Source organism: Atractosteus spatula, chromosome 3 (assembly GCF_055471065.1).
Source record: "Atractosteus spatula isolate fAtrSpa1 chromosome 3, fAtrSpa1.hap1, whole genome shotgun sequence".
NCBI lineage: Eukaryota > Metazoa > Chordata > Actinopteri > Semionotiformes > Lepisosteidae > Atractosteus > Atractosteus spatula.
In genome coordinates this window covers 1,850,946-1,875,568 of record NC_142708.1, presented here as the reverse complement: position 1 = coordinate 1,875,568, position 24,623 = coordinate 1,850,946, and the positions used below count along the sequence as shown (strand labels likewise).

Here is a 24,623-nt window from a genome sequence, read left to right as displayed (position 1 = left end):
GCTTAAGATCACAGGATGTGCTGGTTGTTCCCACACAGTGACCTCAGTCAGCTAAGACTGGAGCCAGCAGCTGCTGTGCTCCTTGCTTGCGGTCCTCCCTCACTCCCAGCTGATAAGAATGCAGAAGCTACAGACCTTAAATTCACACTGAAGCCGTGGGCGTGCTTTTGTGTAACTGATTGGAGTGAAGATGTACTCAGGCGCTTTGCTGTTTCACCTTCTGAGGCAGTGTGGGATGCTGCGACATGAAGGGCCTTTGTATGAGTAAAAATCGTGTTGTGTGATTACTCTGGGTTTGCAGGCATTGTTGTTTCCCAAGCATCTCTGTGCTTCTAAACGTGTGTTATTTCTTCACTTATTGTGTGCTGATAGGAATCTCATGGAAAGGGGCAAGGTGAGAGGTTATGTGAGTGAAATAATTGTGTAATAGTGATCTTGTGCTCAGTGTGGAGGCGGAGCCCGGGATGAAGGGTGACGCCTGGCCCTGGTAGTCCCAGCTGCTCTGGCTGCTTGAGGACGAGCCCCAGCTGTGAGGGCTCTATCAGGGCACACTGGACACCCCCGGCGGGACGAGCAGGGCCACGCCCAGAAGGGGCGGATTATTGTCACCGGCGGTCCCGGAGGGGGATTGTACCCGCGTAAGGCCATTGTTATTGTTCTTTTTCCCTTTGCCTGTCCCATCGCCTGTCTCTGCCGGGGCAGGCTGACCCTCTTCACGTGTCGGGTTCTTGTTTTGTTTTGGCCTTGTGCTCCCTGCTCTTCCAGACTGGACCCCGCTGAGCAGGGCCAGCCCAGCCCGGCGGTGCGGCTTTCTTTTTGCTTCTTGTGGTGTTTTCGGTCCTGCTAACCTCACACCGGTGCTCCCACTCCCACAGTGCTACACCAGCTGGAGTATAAGCAAGTTCTGACCGTTGGGAATATCGGAAAGCTTGCAAACAGATGGCCAGCCAGGCTAACTGTTTTTAATTTTAGAAGCTGATTGATTCCAGCGTCTCGTCCAGGCGTTTCTAGAAGGAAGCCAGAGTATCACTTCACAAATTCACAAATGTGGCCGGGCAGCTTGTTCAACTCTCCCACCCCCCTTTGTGTAAAAAAAATGCCTGCAGTTCCCAGTTTAAAATGCCGTTCCCCTTACTGTCCTCTGCTTTGTGTTTTGCTGCTCATTCATGGAATAAGTGAATTTTGTGTGACTCCTTCAGTGTCTTTGAGAATGTGGTTAGCATGAGTCAGTGCTGCTGCCTTTTTGATGTGTGAGCAAGTTCATTTACATGGAAGAAAAATTCATTGACAAATTTTAAAGCCTTGCAAGGTTACATATCTTTTTGTCTTTAGTCCAGGGCTGGAGTGAATTCACAAGCTAGACTAAGGAGTCAAACAGGTCTTTGTGTTGGTGATGAAGTCATGGGGTACAGTAAATATATCTGCCAGGTGTTAGTCCCCTGAAAACTGCTGACAGAATATTTTCTTCCCACACACTGAGCTTCATCACCATTGCGTAACATAATATAATATAACATAATTATTTTGGGTATTAATGCAATTCACAAAACAGATATAACTTTTAACTGTTGTATAATTAATAGTAGTCTTTGGCCGGAATTATGGCTCTACCTGGAAGTCTTACTGAAATAGTTAACAAAAACAACATTCAGAATAAGCTCTCGGTTTGGATTGGAAAAAGTAACTTGTAACTACAGCTGTATAAAGAGTCAAGGGGTTATAAAAGAGACCATCGTTAACTTTCTACTGGGAGCTCCAACCAGAGGCCAGTGTTAACTGGGTTCCCAGCAGAATTAATTCTTCTTTAAGACCTCTTTGACCTCTTTGAAGTTGCTGACTTACAGCTCATTTCAAATAGACGCCAACGAGTGCTGCGCTGCTCGGCTCGTACGTGCAGGGGTGGACACTAAACCGCCCACCTGCACACGCCTGCCCCTATCTCTGCAGCAGTCCTGACCACCCATTAACCCTTCACACGTCTCTCTGGGCTCCCCAGCCACCCCAGCTGCCCTCTTACTCCACCTCCGGTGGACCCAGGTGTTTCTCCTCAGCGTGCCCTGTGCTGACGTCCGGCCACTCGGGCACAGCTGGAGGCTCCTGAAGGGGGGCCATGGCTCCTGCGTACATCCCAGCCTGCATTCTTAAGGACTTCAGGCCCCCAGGACGGCTGTAGTCCTCAGTCTTCTTCCGGCCATAAGAATACTGCGTGTTCAGTCCAGCTAAAATCAGCCCTTACGCTTGAGTTCATTCATTCACAGCTAAGCTCACGCCATGCCCTTCAGCAGCGGAAGCTGCTCTGCAGTCCACTCGTCCACCTGCTCCTCTCTCCCGCTCTCAGACCCGCCAGCTCAGGAGCAGTGCACTCGAGCAGAGCAGAGGCTCTCGTTCTGCAGTTTGTCATGTCCTGCTGCCCCTTCACCAGGCTACCAGCATATTTAATGGGCGGTAAAAAAAAAAAAATTTTGATGTGAAAATGGGATGATTGATATGCAAAGTGCCTCCTTATGCATTTGTGCACCTTGCCACGTAGGTTCTAAAATGTCAAGATCTCCAGAATCAAATATTAGCGCACACTGTATCGTCGTAGCTAAGTATGCAGGCTGTGTATTTCACACATAAACTAATTTTATTAAAATAGAAAATATGAAAACCCATCCCAATTTTTCAGCGCTCACAACACATTTCCAGGGTCATCTGGTGTACCACTCAGGGGTGCTTATGCGTACCACAGTTTGAGAACCACAGCTCTACACAGTGGAAGACCATTATTAAGAATAAGAGTAATAAGTAGTTTTTGTGTCTGTGCTTACACAGGAGACACTGGACTCACACAGGGCCTGTGAAATCCGTCATGTTGCATAGTACTAGCACAGTGGGGCAAACAGGTCCTCCTCTTGCCACTGCCTGCTCACACCAGGACTTCCTGCTTCACACAGCTTCCAGAAGCCTCAAATGGTGTTCAATTATCCAGTGCAGGCAGGTCTGAAAGCCCCAATCTTATGTGTGCTGTGCCCAAGAGTTTCAAGCAATCACCGATGGGATAATGACTGGCTCTTGGCTTAATTTAGCCCTGTGACTGGCGAGTCACACCTGGTCACACCTAATTAGGCCATGAGGTAGCCTGAGGAGGAGGCTTGATTAAATGATTGGCGAAAGTGTCAATCACTCAGCACACCTCTCGCCTCAGCCCTCATGTTGTTCTACTGCACTCATTTGAAACCCTCATCCTGTTTTTCATGTTGTATTAGAACTGCTGGAACTTCTCAAGAGGCTGGTGTTTTGCTTATTTTAGTCTTTAATTTGCATTGTGTTATTTTATAATCACCATGATTACATTCAAAAGCCTCTTCTTTGTTGCTCCTTGATTAAGGTCGCGTTCTTGTTACACTGTTGATTTAAAATGGATTATCTTGCAAGGAGGATATAATTTGAAGAGGCCTGTTTACAGCATTCTAGACATGCACTGACTCTACAAGAAGCTAATTTTTTCTTTAGCGTGATCTTGCCATTTCACGAAGCCTGCACTCGTAACTTTCAAGTTTTGATTAGAATGGACAGGTCTTGGTTGCAGTTTGCCTACCTTTGACCTTAGACCTAAGGTAGTTTGCTTTCCTTAGATCTAGTGTACAGTCGTCATGGAATCCAGGGGGCTGAGCACAGTATTCCCAATGTGTAGCAGACTCATGGAGCAGGGAGCCTGCAGGAGCAAGGACACGACTTAGGGACTGCTTGTGTGTGTCTGAGGGGCTTGTCCCTGCCACAGCCACTGCACTTGCTACCTGGGAAATATTGAGTGGATCTCACACTACTGTCAACTTCACAAGCTTAACGAGCTTGTTCCACTGTACACGAGGGCCCTGTTTTCGGCCTGATTCTCCTCCCTTTCATGTCTTGCATTGTGCAGGTACCTGTCTGTGCCACACACCAGGTTGAAAACTGGGGGGGTGGCCAAGCACTTTCCTGTCTGTGAATGTGTTAAAACCGTTCCCTTGTCTATCAACTCTAGAGTCTGATAATGCTTTTTCTTAAACTAGTTCAAGACATTTGTGAGCAGTCTTTCAACTGGTCTGTTAAGTATTATATTTCTTGCATACACTTTTTGCTTGCTCTTGTGTAATTTTGTATGTTGTTGTAGAGGGCCCCGAGGTGCTGAGCATGAGTCAGCTCTTAATTAACCAGTGAACTGGGTGAACTGGGTGAACTGGGTTCTGCTGACAGCTGCTGCCTCACTGCAGGGGAGATCCTGCTGGCGCTCCGAGACTCCCAGCTCCTCTCCAGCACCGTGCTGCTGTTCACCTCCGACCACGGCGAGTTGGCCATGGAGCACCGGCAGTTCTACAAGATGAGCATGTACGAGGGCAGCTCCCACGTTCCTTTGCTCGTCATGGGCCCCCGGGTCCGAGCCGGGCTGCAGGTCCCTCAGCCCGTCTCCCTGGTGGACATTTACCCTACAGCTCTGGGTAAGCCCTGAGCGGTTCTCTCCGGTTCTGCTGCTGTCTCGGCTCTTGCTCTTATATGCTTACAACATGTTTGTTTGTTTTTTTGCATGTGTACCTATTGATAAAAGGTCATATCCTTAGAATATTACCCTCTGTAGTGAAATTACAGCTCCTGTTTCACTTAAGGGAAAACCATCTTTTAATTCCGCAGTATAAAATGCTTAAAATAATGTAAGAACAGAGGAGAAACAAGAGGAGGCCATTCAACCCATCTGGTGTGTTTGGTTGCCACCTGATAATTAATCCAAGGACATCATCCAACTGTTTCTTGGAAGAAGCCGGAGCATCGACTCTGACAGCTTACTGGTGCGCTTGTCCCACACTCCCACGACCCTTTATGTAAAGAACTGCCTCCTGTTCTGGGTTTTAAATGCGCTTCCACATAGACTCAATGCAAGAGAAAATGTGAAGTTTGAAAAAGCAGAACTCATTAAATGAAGTGAACTGTTGAATAAGATGGCTTAAAATGATGGGTACCCAATATGTTGTCTGTGACTGCAGTTGTATCTGTGCATATGCAGTGTGTTTATAAAAAGCCCTCTTACTCTTTGAGTAACAGAGCTGTAACAGAGGAGTTGGCCTGGAAATGATTTGTATCCAGGGAGTGGGGTGGTGTCCACACGCTCCCAGCAGACAGCCATGTTGAGCCAGCTGGTTTCAAATGATTCCCCTCAACAGGACGCAGACAATGTCCTCCTCGATCATCCCGTTTCCCTCTTGTTCTCCTTTTCGGTTGTGCTGGACCCCCTTGTTGAAATGCGTGCAAACGTTCATGTGTGCACAGCCTGCCTTCGGGGGACACCTCGATTACAGGGTACTGCTCTCCAGCCCTGGAAGGCAGAGGTGGCAGGATGACAGCTGTCACACACAATTACTCGGGGACACACGGCGCAAGAGGAGCAAGGGGGGGTCCCAGAGTCTCGCCCACGCTCGAGTCATGAAGTTCTGGGGAGGTGCTGCCCTCCAACCCCGGGCTGCTAATGGCTGCTGCCTCTGTGGGGCGCTTGACATGGCTCACCCTTAATTTGGAAACCTGTGCTCCCACTGGCTATGTTGCCTTGCTTGTCATATTAGACTGCAGTAGGCCTGTGTGTGGGTGGTATGTACAGTATAACCCCTGTAATGAACGGAGAACTACTCCGCTACAATAATTATATTGTCAGAGATAGTTAGGAGCCATACTGCTACTGTATAGTTTCCTCAAAACCGGTTTTTACGGGGTCATGAGGCAGATAGAAATACAATTCTTAGAGGTGAAATAATTCAGTCCCAAAAATGTAATTGTAATTGCAGTATACTGTTCAGTGGTCTAGATACAGTATATTGCTGACGTACCATATCTCATTAGTGCAGATGTAATTATGGTTTTCTTTCTTTGGGCCAGGGGCTAAGGGCACAAGATAGGATCAGTAAGGATTAATAATGCTGGTCAGGTTGGCTGGCAACTTGAGGTTAGAAATGCATTTTGGCAGTATATCCCAACTCATACAAATGTAATAAGACACTGTTTTGTGTTTGGAGCAGTTCAGATCTGTAGGCCGGTTATTTTCCGACCTGTGTCTTGGAGAGCCTCTCTGCCTGTCGAGGGGAGAGAATATCTGGTAAAGTGTGCTTGGACAGCTGAGGCATTGGATGAGACAAGCAGCCCACAAACTCAGGGATATCCAAGTAGATAACAGCTCCAAATGAGTGGACACCAGATGGTTCATAATTTATGGAGCTACAGTACATAATTTCCTTGGAAATTCCCCAGCCAGCCTATGTCTTTAGACAGGCAGGCAACATGGAACAGAAAGAAAAAGCAGGAGACCATTTAGATATTTGTTGACTGTTAGCTGTGAATACCATCCAGCCACTTGTTAATGTTTCTTGAAAGCATATATTTTAAAGGGCTATTGAATCAAATTGGGACTTGTAAGATCTCTTTTAGAATATCATAGTCAGGGTTGTTCTCCACATTACAATGCCGATATTGCTGCTCTGGAATCAATTCAGTGAAAAGATCAACCAGAAACATTCTGGGGTTTAAAGAAATGTCCTTCACTGACAAGCTAAAAGGACCAAATCTTTTTAGTCTTGAACAGAGGTGATAAGGGGATCTGATTCAGGTATTTACAATCCTCAAAGAAGCACTGGCCAATAGTCAACCCAATAGATTTCTTCTGAATCAATAGTGAAACACAAACTAGTGAGAAGTTACTGAGCCAGGGTTGTTGTAGCTGATACCCTAGATCCTTCCAAAAAACGACCAGATGAGATCCTCAGATCAATTAGGTTTGAAAGACCAAACAAGCTACATAGGCAGCATGCTCATTTATTGTTTCCAAGCCTCGTTGTTCTTATAAAGCATTGCTTTTTGCTTGATGCCATACGTATTGTAACGCCCTCGCCTGGTGGTGAGGAGGAAGCGCCCCTAGGCGCTCGTAGTACCGCTGGGCATGCTGGGAGTGGTAGTCGGGGAGAGTGTGAGGGTCAGCACGATGACCAGCGGCTGACCCTACCTGTGTAAATAATGTCCTAGTAATTCTAGTGCCCTGTGTAGTCCTGTAAAAGTGTAGTGTGTTGTTAGGTAATTACCACCCTAAAGTTGTGTACGTGTTCCGTCAGTCTCCTCATGTGTGCGTAGATCCTGTGTTTGGTTTTGTGTGGGAAAACGAATAAAGCTAATGCTTGTTTGTTAATTGCGTCTCCACTCGTCCTTGTTCTGAAAAGAACCTGCAAAACGCTACAGTATTTTACAACTTTCTATTACATAAACAGTAGTTGTGCATTTTCCTTAATTTTAAAGCATGGGTAATGCATCAGCTGTGCCTTTAAAAGCTGCTCCTTAGGAGACTGCTCAGACCTCCTGTTGAGGGAACTACGGGGAGAAGCAGATGAAGGTAAATCATCTGTCTAGGTGGCAAGAAATACATAATAAATTGTAAATGTCCCAGCATTGACCCCTGTGGAACACCATGAGACAAAAAAACAGCCAATATTTTACAAATGGACTCCTGGTTGCCAAATAGGAGTCAAATCAAGGAAGGGCAGGACCAGTGATCCTGAAATAATTTCCCCTCCAATCTGGTAGAGTGCTGTGATGGACAGTATCAAAACCTGTTTTTATATGTAGTAGGAGAGGAATGTTAATTGACACTGAGTCAGAACCCATCAACTAATCATTAACTGTCCTAATATGGACTGATTCAGTGCTGTCTCTCTCCCTAGACCCTGAATGAAAAGTTTCAAAGAGCTCATTAGATCCAAGATGAGATTGCACCTGAGATTTGTACAATGTGACACAGGAAAGCACATGCAATCAGCCATGCAATCTCCATGATAATGTACTTGTGTTCTGCTTTGAGGACTCTTCCAAGATGCCAGTGATGAAGGGATAATGACAACTTTTATGAATGAGGAAAAACAGAACAATAGGCATCAGTAGCCTCAACGTATTGCTCCCTTAACACCCTTCACAGAGAGTTGTGATGGAAAACTGCTCTTAGAAAATTATTTATGTCCAATCACAAGAAAAAACTGTCCTGCAGTTAATATTATACTCCAATTCTAATCAATGTAGTAATAATGTACATTGTCCATATAATTTACCCTGTGCTGTACATAATGCCAGGGCCCCAGCTTTGTTAGAAATGGACTTATCAAACTCAAAGAGCCTGACACGTTTTATTGTGTTATGCTATAAGCCTCTTCATGACGCGGCACACAACGCTGCATTTCTTTGTAAGCCTGTAGACCCTATTACAGTTGCATTTATAGTCCATGTGCCTTTTATCAGGGAGACATTTACAAAAATAACATAATTGCACAAAGAGAGTACTCATTTAATTTTTCTAAGAATGGGAAACACTGTGCTATTTCTTCAGAGATCAGAAGGTCCTAACCTTGAACAAAAATTAAAAGAAGAAATTTGGTTTGATTGTGTTGATGTTAGACCTGGAGACATCACTTAATGATTTCGCAGAGGAGTTCTTATAAAACAAAAAGCCTCCTGTTAACACAGGCATAAACTGCCTTGGGTGCGGTGACCCCTTTTCTTTCAAGTGCTCAATAGTGACCTTTCAATAACCCTTTTTTATGCAGCCTTCTGTAAAGACTAATAATGTTCTTTTACATGTACAAAAAATAAATCACTGTTTTAAGATTTCAAAATGTGGGGAAAATGAAGTTAGTTTATGACATTTTGCCTCCTAGCAGGAAATGTGTAGTTACAGGGGGGCTGACAGATTTGCAGCACAATCATGAACTAATTCGCAGGCAAAGTTTTGCCCACTCAAAGCATGTCTGTGCATGCGTGAGCTGAGGTCGCCCTGCTCTCTCTGCAGACCTGGCTGGCATCCCTCTCCCCGGAGGTCTGAGTGGGCACTCCCTCTTACCCCTGCTGTCCCGGGACACCCCCCCAAAGGGCCGCCCGCGCCCGAACTGGGTTCTGAGCGAGTTCCATGGCTCTGATGTCAACGCCTCTACGTACATGCTGAGGACAGAGCAGTGGAAGTACATCGCCTATGCCGATGGGATCAGCGTCCCACCCCAGCTCTTTGGTAAGTCAAAACCATGAGCCTGGTTTTAACACAGGGGTCTGCAGCCCCAGATCTCTACAGCCACACAGGTGAGCCTGGTTTTAACACAGGGGTCTGCAGCCCCAGATCTCTACAGCCACACAGGTGAGCCTGGTTTTAACACAGGGGTCTGCAGCTCCACACCTCTGCTGCCACACAGGTGAGCCTGGTTTTAACACAGGGGTCTGCAGCCCCAGATCTCTACAGCCACACAGGTGAGCCTGGTTTTAACACAGGGGTCTGCAGCCCCAGATCTCTACAGCCACACAGGTGAGCCTGGTTTTAACACAGGGGTCTGCAGCCCCAGATCTCTACAGCCACACAGGTGAGCCTGGTTTTAACACAGGGTCTGCAGCTCCAGATGTCCAGTTCCACGTAGGACCAGAAAGACCAGGAGATGCTGTGGCCATGCGAGCTGGAGCTGAGTGTTAGACGTGTAGCTCTGCCCCCCCTAGAAGAGGAGTTCAGTTCAGTTTGTCCTGAGATCACACACCATGGTTATCCAGTGCCATCCCATCTCATCACCATATGATCCAAATGGTACCATCTGCCCTGCTGCACTCTGGACCGTCTTCTCCGGCTGCTCCCCCCGCTCCCAGCAGCAGCTAATTTCAGGCTGGACCTGTAGTGAAACAGTACCGGAAACAGTACCGTCCCACTTCACCACCCAGTTAGCACCTGCCTCTGCACTGCGACTGTCAGCTCAGGTCTCTGTTTATTCTGCAGAATTCCTTATAACATCCTTATCACTGCCAATAGCACAGTCAAAAGAGTTGGGCTCACAGTACAGAGAAATCAAAGACTGGATTGTGTGCCAATTGTGAGTTTAGAAGATAGTGCAGTCAAAGTCTGTCCGAACACTAGTGAGACAGAAGGCAACAGCCGCCCATTTGCAAGAGATCAGGCATAGCTGTGCTAGTGGGCTTTAAACAGAATAGTTTTAACAGTGGCACTACATGAATGCAAGCTGTTTACCTCCTACAGCTGCAGTATGACTCAGGAAAGGAAAATTAGGTTTTATGAAGTGACTCACCCTGTGTGTGCAGAAAGGATTCTGGACATCCTTTGTATTGATAAAACAAATGTATATTAAGCTCATTGGGTTGCAAGGAGACAGATAGATTTTTTTAATTTCCTGGAAGTGCATTGGAAGTATTCCTGGGGCACTGAGTTTTAATGGCAGGATACCTTAGGTGTGTGGGTATCAGAGTACAGCTGGGATGAGGAACACAGTGATGGCAGAAACTGCTTAGAGCTGTGGCTCACTGCCAACTCACGATCAGTGACTGTGTTATTGACCTACGTTGTCAATGCCAGCATTTAAAAAAGTGAAGTGAGTTTTGTTTTTGTTGAGCATCTGTTTGCCTGTGCTCCTCCAAAACAGCGCCCTGCAAGAGTGTTTAGACATTTTTTTTTTAATTTTGTGGCTTTAAAACTTGCAGCCATGACACTTTGAAGTAGCAATTAATATTTGTCACATTCACAGCCTACTCCACACATTCAAAGAAACAAAAACAAAAAAGTAAATAAATGATCTAACAGGAAAAATGGTAAAGTCATTATTTCATAAGTGTTCAAACCCTTTGCTGCTGCAAATCTAAATTAATTTAGGAGTACATAATTACCGTAACAAGCCACACAATTAGTTATGTGGCTTCTATCTGTGTGAACCACTATTACTGCACATGATTTTAGAACACGCACCTGTCTCAGTGAGCTCCCATAAGCAGGTAGGAGATTGCGTGGAAAGACTCAACCAAGCAGGCCAAGGGTTGTGTAAAGGCAAAGATCAGGATAAGGGTATAAAAATATTGCAAACCCCCTTAATACCTCTTTGAGTGTGGAGACGTTGATCTTCAATAAGTGGAAGGTTTATCGTACCACCCGGGTCTCGGAAGCTCAGCAGGACAGGGCCTGCTTGGCCCTGGGATGGGAGACCTCCGTGGTGCTGGTGGACCAGGAGGTGGTCCTCTTCAATCAGGACCAGAATTTGCAATCCCCTGTGTAGCTTACCCACGAGTGTCAGACATTCTCAAACACGGTGGCACACCCTTCCAGCTCTTTCCATTTACAGGCTGTGTAATGGAACAGGGCTCGGTGGTAGGGACCCAGACTCACCTGTTACAGAAGGTGAAGTTGCCTCCCTGGGAACCTGGGTTGTCAGGAGACCCAGCTTGGTGGTGAAACAGAATTGTCCTCTTCTGGTAAGCAGCATTGTGTGTCTCTGAAGCAGGCCTGACGAGAGGGGGGGTCAGGAGGGGTACGTGACCCCGGGGCCCGTGGATCTCTGAAGCAGGCCTGACGAGAGGGGAGGTCAGGGAGGAGTAAGTGACCTGGGACCTGTGGATCTCTGAAGGGCCCGGCCAGGCCAGAATACTTGTTGAGAAATACAGCGTTGACGTATCAGAAGAGCTAGTGAGCGAACCTGAACACCTGAGAACCACTCATGTTGCCAATCTTGGTGCACTCATCTCTGACACCATTAGAATGATTAAACAGCCTCCACCACATGAAAATCGAAACATTGTTCCCAAACACCACCATACTTCTGCGACTCTTCTGGTTAATATCGCGCAGGCGCAGCATTCATTCAGCACTGGCCAGAGTAAAACACGTTTTGCGGTCCACGATGTGTCAAGATCAACTAAGCAGCTTAGGAGCACTGGCAGTGGAGGCCTGCCTTGCCAGGACATGAGACTTTGACAGCATCCAGCGCTGTTGTCATTTGTGCGAATGGTACTGTACTGCAGTGCTATGCTTTTAGTTTAACGATTGTTTGCGCAGTAATTTTAACATGGTACTGTCACGATTTATATGCACAATGCGAACATGATGTTCACGTAGTTTACAAATTACATTACAGTTTTTTTCCTTTTTTCAATGGCATATACTATAGTGAGTGTTATTGACCAGAATATTCTGGCTTTCTTACTGTCGAAGGCCTACTTTATTCAGTTTGATGGGGTTTACTGTGACATTTAGATTGTGTGCTGTCATGGTATTCACAAGAACACGATTAACACGGTCATTTACTGTACTTCGTTTTGACATTTATTACTCTGGTATATTTAAAACCATTTTTCAAAAACAATGCAGGGGTCCAGAGCGGTCGTCTGCCCTGGGCCTGTGCTGTGCTCCCTGCTCTGAAGTCGAAGGCACCTGTGTGAACAGATGTGACCGAATTCTGGTAAATGCGGAGCTGGACTCATCACATGTCACCTGCTGTATCTGTTAAGAGGTACTGCAGAGAAGCGCCTTTAGTCTACGCACAGCTGTGTCACATCTCCCAACAGAATGAACACATCTCTGCACCCTGTAACCACTCAATACTAATAATTCTGGTCTTTAAACCAGTGATCTGCAGCTTCTATAACATGTATAGCATCCTGGAGGAAACGCAGCAGCCAGACAGCACCTGTGGCAGTGGCCACAAACCCCACATCCTGCGGGAAAACAGTAACACACTGGTGAAGATACTGAAAGGGTTAAAAGATAAATAATCCTTACACTTCTATAGCACTTGTCTGGATACACCACTCAAAGCACTTTACAGGTGTTGAAAACTGGATGATGCACCAGTACACTCCCCACACACCCGCTCTCAGTGGGGAGGAGAGCAGAGTGATGAAGCCAGTTCAGAGAGGGGGATTATTAGGAGGCCATGATTGGTAAAGGCCAGGGGGAAATTTGGCCAGGACACCGGGGTAACACCCCTACTCTTTTTCAGAAAACCCCCTGGGATTTTTAATTTCCACGGAGAGTCAGAACCTTGGTTTTATGTCTCATCTGAAGGATGGTGTCTTTTTACAGCAAGTGTCCCTGTCACTATACTGGGGCATAAGGACCCACACAGACCGCAGGGTGAGCGCCCCCTACTGGCCCCACTAACACCTCTTCCAGCAGCAGCCTTAGCTTTCCCAGAAGTCCTCTCATCCAGGTACTGACCAGGCTCCCAGCTGCTGAGCTTCAGAAGGCTGCCAGCTGTGAGTTGCAGAGTGATACAGCTGCTGGCAACATCTGGCAGATTCAGTGTTCAAAGAGGTGTACGACCTGCATTGTCAGAGCTTGCTGAGAGATGTTGGTCCCAGGTGGTGTGACCTGGTACAACCTCTGTTGATGTGTTGCTCTTCTCCGGTGCTAGAGCAGCACTTTTTACCCAATATTCTAAATAAGGTCTTAATTGTGCAATGCAGAATTCTAACATTACACGTCTTGATTTAAATTCTATAATTATAATAATTATATAATTATTATATCCTAATATTTTTAGAGCTTTCTCATGTTGTTTAGAGGAGGCAAATTATGTCAACATACACACTTAAGTCTTTGTCATTGGTCGCTTCTTGAACCTTAATGTTTTGGTCCTGTTTTCTAAATCCATGTTGACTATCACCTAGAGTCCTCGAGTTTAGTTCTACTTATTATCTCGATAAGCTTACCTGGAACAGGCATATGGAAGGAAGACATATGAACACTAAAGGAATGTCTACACATTTTTCTGTCAAGACTGGCAGGAAGGTTCCTTGTTTTCTTTAGTGATAAGAGGTGGAATGTGTGCAACTCAAGTAGCCACGTCTGCCTCTTCAACACTTATGCTACCAAAGTACAACTTTTTGATGACCCATGGCGAATAGCATGCACCTCATTTTCACTTGCACCCCAGCGCAGAGACCCCTGTCCTTTGAAATCGTGAGACATGATACAAAATGGCAAAGCATTTTTTAAAGAAGTTTTAACTCTGGTGTTTTGTCACTGTTTTTTTTTCAGGCACGTAAGCAACTGCTTACAAACAGTATGATGTATCCTGTTTGTAAGCTGCTGCACTGATCTCTGAAAATGAACGACATGGGAGATGACAATAGCATGGCATTACAGTTGTTCTTGATTTACTGTGATGCTCTTAACCTGTGTGAGTCAGCACGCTCAGCACTAACAGCGTTTACGGAACAACTCAGAGGGGCAGCAATTAGTGGCGGCTCTCCGATGTTTGAAGGGTGCTGAGCTGAAGCGATGCTTGTCACCTCGGCGCTGGCCAGGGCCCGCGGCTCGATCAGCCGAAGGGCTCTCGAACAGCTCTGCGCTCACGCTCGCGGGGGGCGAGGAGGGAAAGGCTGAGTGGCGTTGGCCGGCTTCCCATCAGCCCCCGTTCCGGCCCGATCACCGGGCCAGCTGAGGAGGGATCCACCTGGGTGGTAAAACAGGAGATAAAACAGAACCCGGTTTTCTTAACTGCGTGGGATCCTCGCAGAGCGTAGAGAGAGAAATAAATGCACTCGGCCCTGCGCTGGATGAAACTGAGCTCCCCTCTGGCTACAGTGGAACTCCCAGTAACTATCAGCCCACTGGCACAACCATCATGCCAGTTGAGGAGCCTTCTTCAGGTGTGTGAAGAAGGCTCAGCGGCCGAAACGTTGCGTTTCTCCTTTCCGTTTTTCAGGGTGGAATTAACCCGCACTTGTGCTTTTTATCAGTCAGAACAGCCGATCCCTGACGCCGATCCCCGTCACACTTACTGGTCTGCAGTGACTTGGTTCGGTTTTATCACCACGTTTGTAATTGTCAAGTCTCTGAGTACAGCCTTGTCATGAGTGACTCTGGGAAGAGTCGATTTAACAGCTTGTGAATAACACCTTTTGTGTCCTTAATTCTGTACAATAAGTAGAAACCGTCAGGCCCTGGGCATTTGTCTCAAGTGCTCTCCTCACTCATTTGTGTTCATGGCCAGCTCTTCTTTCAGCTCTGTGACAGTGGGTCCCCTCCTCACACAGCCAGTGTATGGCTGAGTTACTGAACACAACCACAGCTTGCGGCTTCCCTCACAGGCCGCCCTGGCAAGCGAACTGATCTTGCATGTCTGCCAGGCGAAATGTAGAAAGACGTATGATCAGATAGAGCAGTAAAAGCATCTGTTTCAGTTTTAGCCTGCTCTTTCATTGAATACGTCCCAAAGGGGACAACCAATTTGCTGCTCCTGTCTCCAGAGGCCCAGCCCCTTGAACTCCTGTCAGAAACTAGGGGGGACATTGGTCTGACTGGCTCATGTCCTGCCTCACTGGGTAACAGTAGGGTAGCTGTGTGGTTCAGGGACACGATAACCCAGCTCAAGCAACACCTAACAGCACAGCATGCTTCCTAGAAGACAGAAACACATTGTCTGTTCTAGTGTGGAACGTGTCTGAATGTACTGATTTAGATTCATTTATATTTTGTAACATTTGTTACTGAATATTAGAACTGTGACAGTCAAGAAACATACTTGTAGTCTCAGAAATTGGCAGGTTGTCCAGAAGGTGGCACTGTGTACTCAACCACTGAACCTTTAGATGTTGGGAAAAGTTTTAAACTGCAGCGATTTTATCTTTTGAGTCTTTTTTTGCCTGGACTTGTGTTTGTCCATCTTCTTTAGTCGAAATATTAATTCAATATTAACGAATAATTGTAGTCATCACATTTTCTGGGGGAACAAGACCTCCATGCAAATCAGATTATCCATCAATCCATGAATACATCTAGCCACTTGATTTCTAACTGCTTTATCCAATTCTTGATCATGGAGGAGCCAGATTTTATCCCGGCAAGCAATGGGCGCCAGGCAGGAAAAACTCTAGATGGGACACCCGTCCATGGCAGGCACAAAGACACACAAACACACACTCACTCACAGTGTGTGGAGACCCACGCAAACATGGGGAGAACATGCAAACTCCACGCGGATAGCAACCCAGAAAGTGAACCCATAGCACTAGTGTTGCAAGACCGAAATGCTAACCACTGTGCCACCCCCAAATCGGATTATGCACTGTATAATTCTGCTTTATGTAGTATAGTAAGGCATCATTCTTGTGACCGATCTGTGCTCCTATAACTGAACTTCGTAACCTTGAAGCATGGAGATTTTGAGTCAGGTGTGTGCCTCACCAACTCTTCGTTCTTGCCTTTCTCACTTGAGCATCATGCACTCAGGAATGCCAACACACTCTGTAAGTCAAGTTTGTATAACTCTTATAATGAGCTTGCTTATCCCTCTGCTTCTAAATCCACTGTTAAGAGCATAAAAACAAATGACGGTGCAGTTTGGCCCATCTAGCTCATTTGACATCTGTCAGTGCTGCTGGCATTGAGGTAGAGGCCTCTAAGGACTGTGCTTCTTGCTGATTTTGTCTTGAAATGTGTTTTGCCTACGTGCACTGCAGAGTTTTCTTTCTGCCCTGAGTGACTGATGCTGCATTCAACCTGGACCGTTTAGTCTCCGTTAATTGAGCTCCCAGTCCCCTTGGTTTCCTAGTTTAAATAATTTTAACTTGTACCTGCACACACCCCTACACGGTGCGTGTGTTCCCTCTCAATTCAGATACCATCCAAGATCCTATGTGTTCAGGTCCCTTCTGCTCCACGTGAAAGCCAGTTGCTCTGCGAACCTGATCTCGTCTCGAATACACCAGGATCTTCTGAGTCATTAGTGTGTCTTAGTATTTGGATACAGCATTTCTGTTCTTTCGGTCACGCAAGCCTTTTCAGGCCCTAAGGAGCTGCAGCCCGCCCACCTCGCAATGAAACCCCCATCCCATCACCCCCAGTGCTTCACGGTGGGGGAGACCACTGAGGCAATAGTGTAAAGGAGGTTTCTTTCTTCCTTTTGGATTTGTGGTAGAAGGAACCATTCAGCTGCACTGCCCTTTGCTATTGCTCTGTCATCAAACACTCCTGCAGGTGCAGAAGAGCCTCTTGCAGGTGAGGCGTGTTTATCGATTGCAGTCACATGACACAGCTGACTGCTTTTAGATGAGACCAGTTTTTTGCAGAGCTGTGTTTGGCTTCCCATCCCTGCAGCGCTTGTTTGTCACTGTTTGGAGGCTTCCTTAGAGAAAGGGCCACCCGCAGGTGGCAGATCCTCACCTTCTGGGTGTCAGTATTTGGCAGTGATCTCTATAAGTTTCTGTAAATGTATGAACCTCATGTCACAGTTTTGTTTCCTCTGGGTAGAACACCATACGTGCAAAGCAGAAGTGTGGGCGAAAACGGTGAACCGGGGCCAGGAAATATTGATTATGCCCACTTGCACACAGCCAGGAGCTCTGTTTTGCAAGGTGGGAGGTGCAGAGCGGGCAGCAGCTGCACACACTGCCGGCTCAGATCACAGGAGGCTGGACCAGCTCTGATCAGAGCAGGGTTCGAGGGGTCTCCTAGCTCCTGTGGATCCATGGTACATGAGGCATGCTCAGCCCACGCTGAAATAGTGACTGATGCACAGCCCACGTAGTCTGTTTCCCGTAACAGAGAAAGGTGTTTCATTACTGCAGGAGCCAGTGTGAATTTCAATTAATAGCCTGACGGGAGGCTGCAAAGGTCATGTAAAAACAAGGTTCTGTCTCTAGGCTCTGCCACTCGGCTGTGGCTGGTGAAAGATGGTATGAGCTCTGTCCCCAGGTTTTAGATTCAGAGAGCTTTGCTTATTTGGCGATGTGAGTGAAAGTGTTTTAGTATTGTTGACAAAAACAATACATGAACAGCTTCCTCAGTGCTAAAAAAAAGCACCATTTTTACTCGAGACCTGTATTGATAAATACAAAATTCAGACTTAAGATTCAGGAATCAGAATGATACAAGAAACTTATCCTCCTGTTTCTTGAAAGAAGCTGGGGCATGGGCTTTGACAACATGGCTGAGTACCTTGTTCCACACTCCCACAACCCTTTGTGTAGAGAAGTGCCTCCTGTTCTGTTTTAGATGCATTTCCACTTCGTTTTCACTTGTGTCCTCCAGTTGGTGTATCACTGTGCTGTCTGAAGAAGTCTTGCTTGCTGACCGTGTCAGTGTCTTTGAGGATTGTGAATACTTGTATCAAGAATCAAGTCTCTATTTCACAGTCTTTTCTGTACAAAACAAAAACTCAGTTCCTTCAGCCTGTCACTCCCTTAAACCCCAGAATGTATCTGATTAATCTTCTAACTGATTCCATAGTAAGGGAAACTTTTCTATAACATGATGCCAAAAATTGTACACAGTATTCCAAATGAAGCCCTACTAGGATGTTATACAATTTTAACACAAAACCCCTTAATTTATTTTTTATGCATTTATCTACACATTCTCAAATTTTGTTTACCTTTTTCTTTTCTAATATGGTCTAGAAATGTAAATGATGTATCAACAGAAACACCTCAATCTTAGTTGTAAGTATTCTCTTCTAGTTCAGTGTTTTCCAAATTGTGTTTATAGCTTTTACTACCTTCTTGTAAAATCCTACACTTGCCTAAATTAAATGTCATCTGCCAAGTATTTGTCCGGTTTTGGATTCTAATTTCTTTTTAAAATTAATTTGCTGGTACATCCATTTTTGCTAATCCCCCTAATTTGGTATTATCTTCAAACTTAACTAGTTGCCCAACTATACCAGAATCGAAATCACTGATATTAATAAATGCAGTGGTCCTAGTACAGACCCCTGCAGCACTCATCTAATTACACAATCCCAGTATACGTCTCCCCTTATCTACAGTATACACTCAGTTTTCTAATTATAACCCAATTCTCACTCCAAACACAACCAGTGTGGCTGAGAGAATTTCTTGTTTCAGCTATAAAGGGGTTAAGAATGCGTGCTGTGAAATTCTTTCAGGAATAAATACCTTTGAAGATGAGCAGCTGACATAAACACTTAAGACGGATTCCTGAAATGCCTTTGGCGCACCTGGCTGACTGGCAGAGCTCATCCTAGGAAGCGCTGCATGAGGCTGAATAATAAGCAGGGTGGGCTGATTGACCTGCAGTTTCTTCTTATTTCCATATGTTCTTTGCTGATGTGGGGAAGCAAATAAAGGTGACAAAATATTAGGGTGTAGTGTCAATCTGTAGAATTCAAATCAAGGGATATTACAGATGTTATATTAAAATTATATGAAACATTAGTCAGGCCTTATTTAAAATAACTGTGTACAATTGTGGTCACCACATTACAAAAATATGCTGTTGCTCTGAAATCAGTCCAGAGACAAGCAATCGGGTGCAGTCTGGGGCTTCAGGGAGTGTCTTACGCTGACAGGCTGCAGTCGCTGAACATTTTCATCGAACAGAGGCGAGTACAGGGGACTGGTGCAAGTGTCCCCAAGGGCACTGACAGAGTCGGCCCGGTGGCCTTTCTCAGAGCCCACAGTAAGGCACGGACCAGAGCGCACAGGAGGAGACTAGGAGTCTGGGACGAGCTGCCAGCCGTGCGCTGCTGAAGCTTCCTTCAAGAAGCCGCTGCATGAGGTCCGTGCATCAGTTAGCCACCAAGTGCCAAACGAGCCGTCCTCCCGTCAGTGACCCCTCTCTCCCGCTCTCCTGGCGCAGACCTGTCCTCCGACGAGGAAGAGCTGCGCGACCTGGCGGCGGAGCTCCCCAGCGTCTGCGGGCGTCTGGACGGGCTGCTGCGCTCCGTGGTGGACTACCCCGCCGTGTCCCGCGCCGTGCGCCGCTACAACAAGCGGCAGTTCCTCTCCTGGAAGCGCAGCCTGGGCGCCGCCTACGCCCGCACTATCGCCGGCCTGCGCTGGCACCGCGACTGGCAGGAGGACCCGGGCATGTACGAGGCTGCCATCGACCGCTGGATCGCCGGGGCGTAGGGCGGCTCCCGGGGGGCCGTGACGAGACGCACGGGGAGGGGGGGGCGGCTGGTGCTCGCCTCGCGTCCGGACACAGCCGCGCTCCGCCCGGCCAGCCGTCTCCCTCACGCGTGGGGCTGCGGTCTCCTCTCACGCCAAGCCCCAAGAAAGCCCATACGCGCCCTCCTCTCTGTCGGCCCACAGACGTTCTTGACTTTCTTTTTTTATGTAAAGATCTACTTTTTTTTATGTCTTTAAACATATTTTATTTTCGCCGAATCTGAAAGATGACATCTCGGGTTGTCTTCCAAGATGTGGCCCGCTGTTCTCCTCATATATGGGTTATATCGGTAGAAATTACGGTAGTGAACCGTTACAGGGATCTTCAGAACATTTTACTGCAGTTGTCCTAATAGAGCTTCGGCTTCATTGCCGGGGCTGTAACTAAAGGGAAAAAAGTACGACTTTGTTTTACTGTTCCACCCTCACACTGCCTCGCACTAGATGTGCACCTTTAAACTTTTGCAGTAGGTTTCAGTGGAACAAAGGCTTCAAAAATCAGCCTGCAAGTTGTTGCCAGGCAACAAGGAATTAACAGCGGCCAGTTTTTTTGTTTTAATTGGCTTCATATTTTAACACCCCTTCAGCTGCTTTTAAAAATGTCATGGCTTTCTACAGAGTTACCCAGTTCCCTGGCCCCTGGTGGGTTCCCGAGATATTAAAAAGAAGCTTCGTATTTATCAGTATTTTATGCATCTGAGTGGGACTAATTCTTCCGTTGCAAATAAAGAGTGAAAGTTCTCCGAGTCTTGCGGGAATGTTGTCTTGTCAGAATTAGCCTGCAGAGTGTGACTGCTCTGAAACACGACTGACTGTGTGCTGATCTCATCCAGCCTCCAACACCGATACCAAGGGTATAAAGGCGTTATTCTCTTGATACACAGGGGCCTTACTTTTCACTCGTGTTGACAGCAGCTGATCTAGTGTAAGTGCACTATTTAAAAAGCCTTGAATTTGCAACTTCATGAACGATAAGACCTTTGTCGCTCTTTTTATGCGGGTCGAATCTTTACACGTCCCTTGGTGCGCATGTCTATTTAAGAAGGAGACAATGAGACAATGAGAAACTGATTACTTACTTCTGATTACTTCTTCAGGTTTTTCAAAAAGAACACCACTACGAAGTATTAAGACGTGCTCGTTAAACCCTCTTCCTAAGAACATACAATTGTTTGCTAATGTTCGCTTTTTAAGGCTACATCCGCAACTTTTCTGATGAGGCTATGATATTGGTGACAATTTTGATTTTCCTGTTCAAACAAACGCGCAGAAGATACTGCTATTAAACGCAAAATCCACCGCCGCCCCCCAGCTGGGCAAACAGAGAAACACAAGTGCAGAGCTGTTCCTCTCGCACCAGTGACAGACGCTTGAACTCGGCAGACGGGGTCACTGGAGGGCAACGTACATGGTCACGTGATCATCCGAACAACGAGGCACTGTATCTCGGGAACGAGAACAGCATAATCGCTCCTTTCAACAGCACAAGCCGGCACAGACGCAGCAGTAACGAATGATGGGGGTTTCATCGTTTGTGCTTTTTTTAGGGGGGCCAACTTCATAGAGTTCGTTTAGGTCGGTGTGACCACACGTCTGTGCTTCTCAAACACCTGGCTTAGTCCTGATGTTCACTTCCTGTGTCAGGAGCATAAGGAAAACTGCAGGACACAGTGATGCTCACCGCAATCCCATATTTATTCAACAAGCAGTAGCAACAGGAATGGAAAAGATGTTTTACATGTCAGAAATGAGACCCTCTTCGAGTATTAAAGAAAAGCTTCTGATCTGGATGAGGTGACCATCTGAGCTGACATTTCTAGGGACACCAACAGATTTTCACTGTCTGAGGACCAATAGTGGAGCTGATTTTAGACTTTTGTAGCTCCTTGGTCTTCAGTAATATCTGTCGGTGCCAGATATTCAGACACAAAATAAATCATGAGGTGAAAAGGAAAAGTAGAAAAAGAGTTATGTTGGGGCAAATGTTCTTCATTTCAGTTTGTCTTTGTGCAGAACTAGTAGTGTAAGAAGGTCTTCTCGGCGCTCAGTCATTCATCGCCCTCAAAATATTTCTTTCCAGCATACGTCACAGCAGCTCCAGCAGTTGCCAGGTATCCGGCTCCGATGCCCGCCGAGGTGAACCCGGCTGCCCCCAGCACCAGAGGGGCGACTGCCACAGCGACCACTGAGCACAGAAAAGGACCAGTTACTGCCTGGGGGGGTCATCCTTCCGGAAGTGTCAGCTACCTAGTGAGCCTCAGTTCTTTTCAGTTGTTTGAAAAACAGTTCTGAACAACAAGAGGCTGTGCGTTTGGTAGCTAGAAGCCTATTGATTCCTTCAAAGGAAAAGGGTGCTGACTACATTCAAGGCGTTATGAAATAAGCATTCTTCAATCTAAAAGGTATCGAGGGGAAAATATTATACACACACACAACACTCTCTAAGTAGTACAAGACATTTCAAATGGAATAGTCTTTGGCAGTTTAGCACCAGTACTTAAGTACAAATAAGATAAGATAAGATCACTTCATTGGCCATATACAATTTCTTGTATTAGGAATTTGTCTTTTCACAGACCCCAGCTTGCTCTCCATGAGACACACAGACAGGGAGAGAAGCTGAGGGTCAGGGCGCAGGGTCAGACATTTATATGGCGCCCCTGGAGCAGCTGGGGTGAAGGGCCTGGCTCAGGGGCATCACTTACACTCAGTGTATGGTCTGCTTGTACAGCAGCTCCAGGACCAGTATCAGCGCTGCACAGTGAGCAGTAGATGTTGTTCCACTGTCTTTGTTGTATGTCAGCCTGCTCCTCCCCGCAGGAGTCCAGCTCTAACACTCGCTGCTCCTCTTGGGTGCGGGGCTTAAGAGGGTGTCCTTACAGTACATCCTGCTGTGGTTTTTAGGGTGATGTCAAATAACCATTGGGCCCCTGAGCAAGGCCCTTCACCCCAGCTGCTCCAGGGGTGCTGTATAAATGGCTGACCCTGCGCTCTGACCCCCAGCTTCTCTCCCTGCCTGTGTGTCTCATGGAGAGCAAGCTGGGGTCTGCGAAAAGACAAATTCCTAATACAAGAAATTGTATAGGGCCACTAAAGTGATGTTATGTTATATGTTATAACCTGTTCAAAATCACATCATGTCATTCTCACCTCCACCAGCGGCTGCGACCCCAATATCAGTCCAAGACCACCGGCTCTTTTCCTCTAGAGAACACAAATTACACACGTCACTGAAGATCCTAGACAAGTGCTCTTTTATTCCCAGCCTGCAGAGCAGGGAACAGGTGAGGAAGGGCTTGTGGTTCCAGAGGTAAAATGAAAGGAAGTGTTAGAAATTCAAGCAGTCAGACTAGAGGTCCAGAAAGAGAGGACTTTCTGGGAAAACAAGTAAGAAAGCAACCCTATGATAACAGGACACCAAACTTTCAACATGAAAATAGACAAGCGCCCCTGTCAAAACAATTATAAACATCTGATCAACTAAATCCTAGTTAGTGACTGTTATAGTACTGTAACGCAGACGGCCACCATTGTGGGTTGTGCGAGCCGGCTTACCAGCGTGGTGACGTCACCGCCCTTCCCTGTGAATAGCAGGGACCCCAGCCGCCGGGCTGACGGGAGATTTCCCTTTAGCTCAAAAGGGCTGGGTCCCTGTTGAATGACGCCGGAAGCCCGGGTTCGAGTCCCCGACCCCCGGGGGGCGGCGACCTGAGGCGGCAGCGGCGAGGGCGCCCACGTGAACCCCGGAGCGCTACAGTACAATGATTAAGCTTCAATGTGCACGATGTGCGATTCCTTCATTTCCTTCTCCGTGTGTTTTGGACTAGAAAGCTGCAGTCGTCCAATTTGCATGTCATGTGATAAAAGTGACATTTGCATGACTGAAAATCAGCTGTGCCGTGTCTGCTCTTCCCCGATCAAGTCCTGTCGTGCATTAACCAATGAACCACTCACCCTGCTAGTCTGCGTCATTAGAACCAGTTTAGCCAGTTTAGCTGCCAAATAATTGCATGTTTCATGTCACGTTTGTAACTGAATTGTGTACAGAAAATTCTAATCCGAGGGATTCTTACTTTCGAAAATGGATAGTTTATACTGCAAACACATAGATAATAGCCCCAGCGCGCAGTCATTTCAAACATAATTCATTCCGGTGCGTTCAGTAATGATTACAAGCTGTTCTTCAACATTTCAGGTTTATAACAGCGTGACAGTTGCAATGTTGTTTCAGTTTTTTTTAAAAAGATTTAAACAAATGAACCCCAGCACCCACACATCCTCACAGCACCACACCGCTACCTTTTGCGACAGCGGCCGAGCAGATCAAGGCGGCCAGGAGCAGCGCGTAGATCTTCCGCGACATGTCGGACAGCAGGACTGGAGCGGAGCATCACACGCTGCGCTGTCGCCGCTATATATGGTGGCACAACGGGGAGGACCCGGTAACAGCATTTTACAGAATCGAAACTTAAGATGTTGAGGGCTACAAACAGGGCTGAGCGAACCTCCTGTTGGCCCCAGGCGAACTAACGCCCCCCGCTGTCACACAAATGCATTTTCAGTCCGCCGGCACACCTGTGTGTCTCTATAATCCCCAAGGGGCAATTTGTTTCACCGCAGCAGACCATATAAATAAAACACACAAACACACAACACACACAGACACGAGCGAGAGGATCCGCTGTTGAGCAGGGATATGGCCTCAGGTTCAAAGGAGAACATGAACCTGTTTGTTTTTAAGGTGGGAAACGTGCATCTGTGTTCAGAGGGGAGTAGTTGTGATTCGTTCAGCAAAGGGTGCGAGGAGTCCTCTAGGATGGACCGTGCTTCACCCACAACTCGTGGGTGCTGGATGTGGGGTGGACCTGCAGGATCAGCACCAGTGACTTTCTTACTCCTCGGAGTCTCATTCCCAAACCAGC

The 24,623-nt window shown here is 46.8% G+C and overlaps 1 protein-coding gene and 1 long non-coding RNA gene across 2 annotated transcripts in view; one reads left to right on the top strand and one right to left on the bottom strand.

Moving 5' to 3' along the window:
* Positions 1 to 20,440, top strand: part of arsk (arylsulfatase family, member K) — a 28,512-nt gene extending 8,072 nt beyond the window's left edge. The window contains exons 6-8 of the mRNA XM_088910361.1: positions 4,236 to 4,460; positions 8,825 to 9,040; positions 19,391 to 20,440. Coding sequence (XP_088766487.1) covers positions 4,236 to 4,460; positions 8,825 to 9,040; positions 19,391 to 19,662 — 713 coding nt within the window. The 3' untranslated portion in view covers positions 19,663 to 20,440. The remainder of the gene's footprint in view (positions 1 to 4,235; positions 4,461 to 8,824; positions 9,041 to 19,390) is intronic.
* A 938-nt stretch (positions 20,441 to 21,378) lies between these two features.
* On the bottom strand, positions 21,379 to 24,134 carry LOC148837268 (uncharacterized). Its single transcript, XR_016090797.1, has 3 exons — positions 24,001 to 24,134; positions 22,852 to 22,905; positions 21,379 to 21,886 (listed from the first exon to the last, which is right to left on the bottom strand). It is a non-coding gene; the product is annotated as an uncharacterized LOC148837268 (long non-coding RNA).
* Between the last annotated feature and the right edge of the window lie 489 nt (positions 24,135 to 24,623).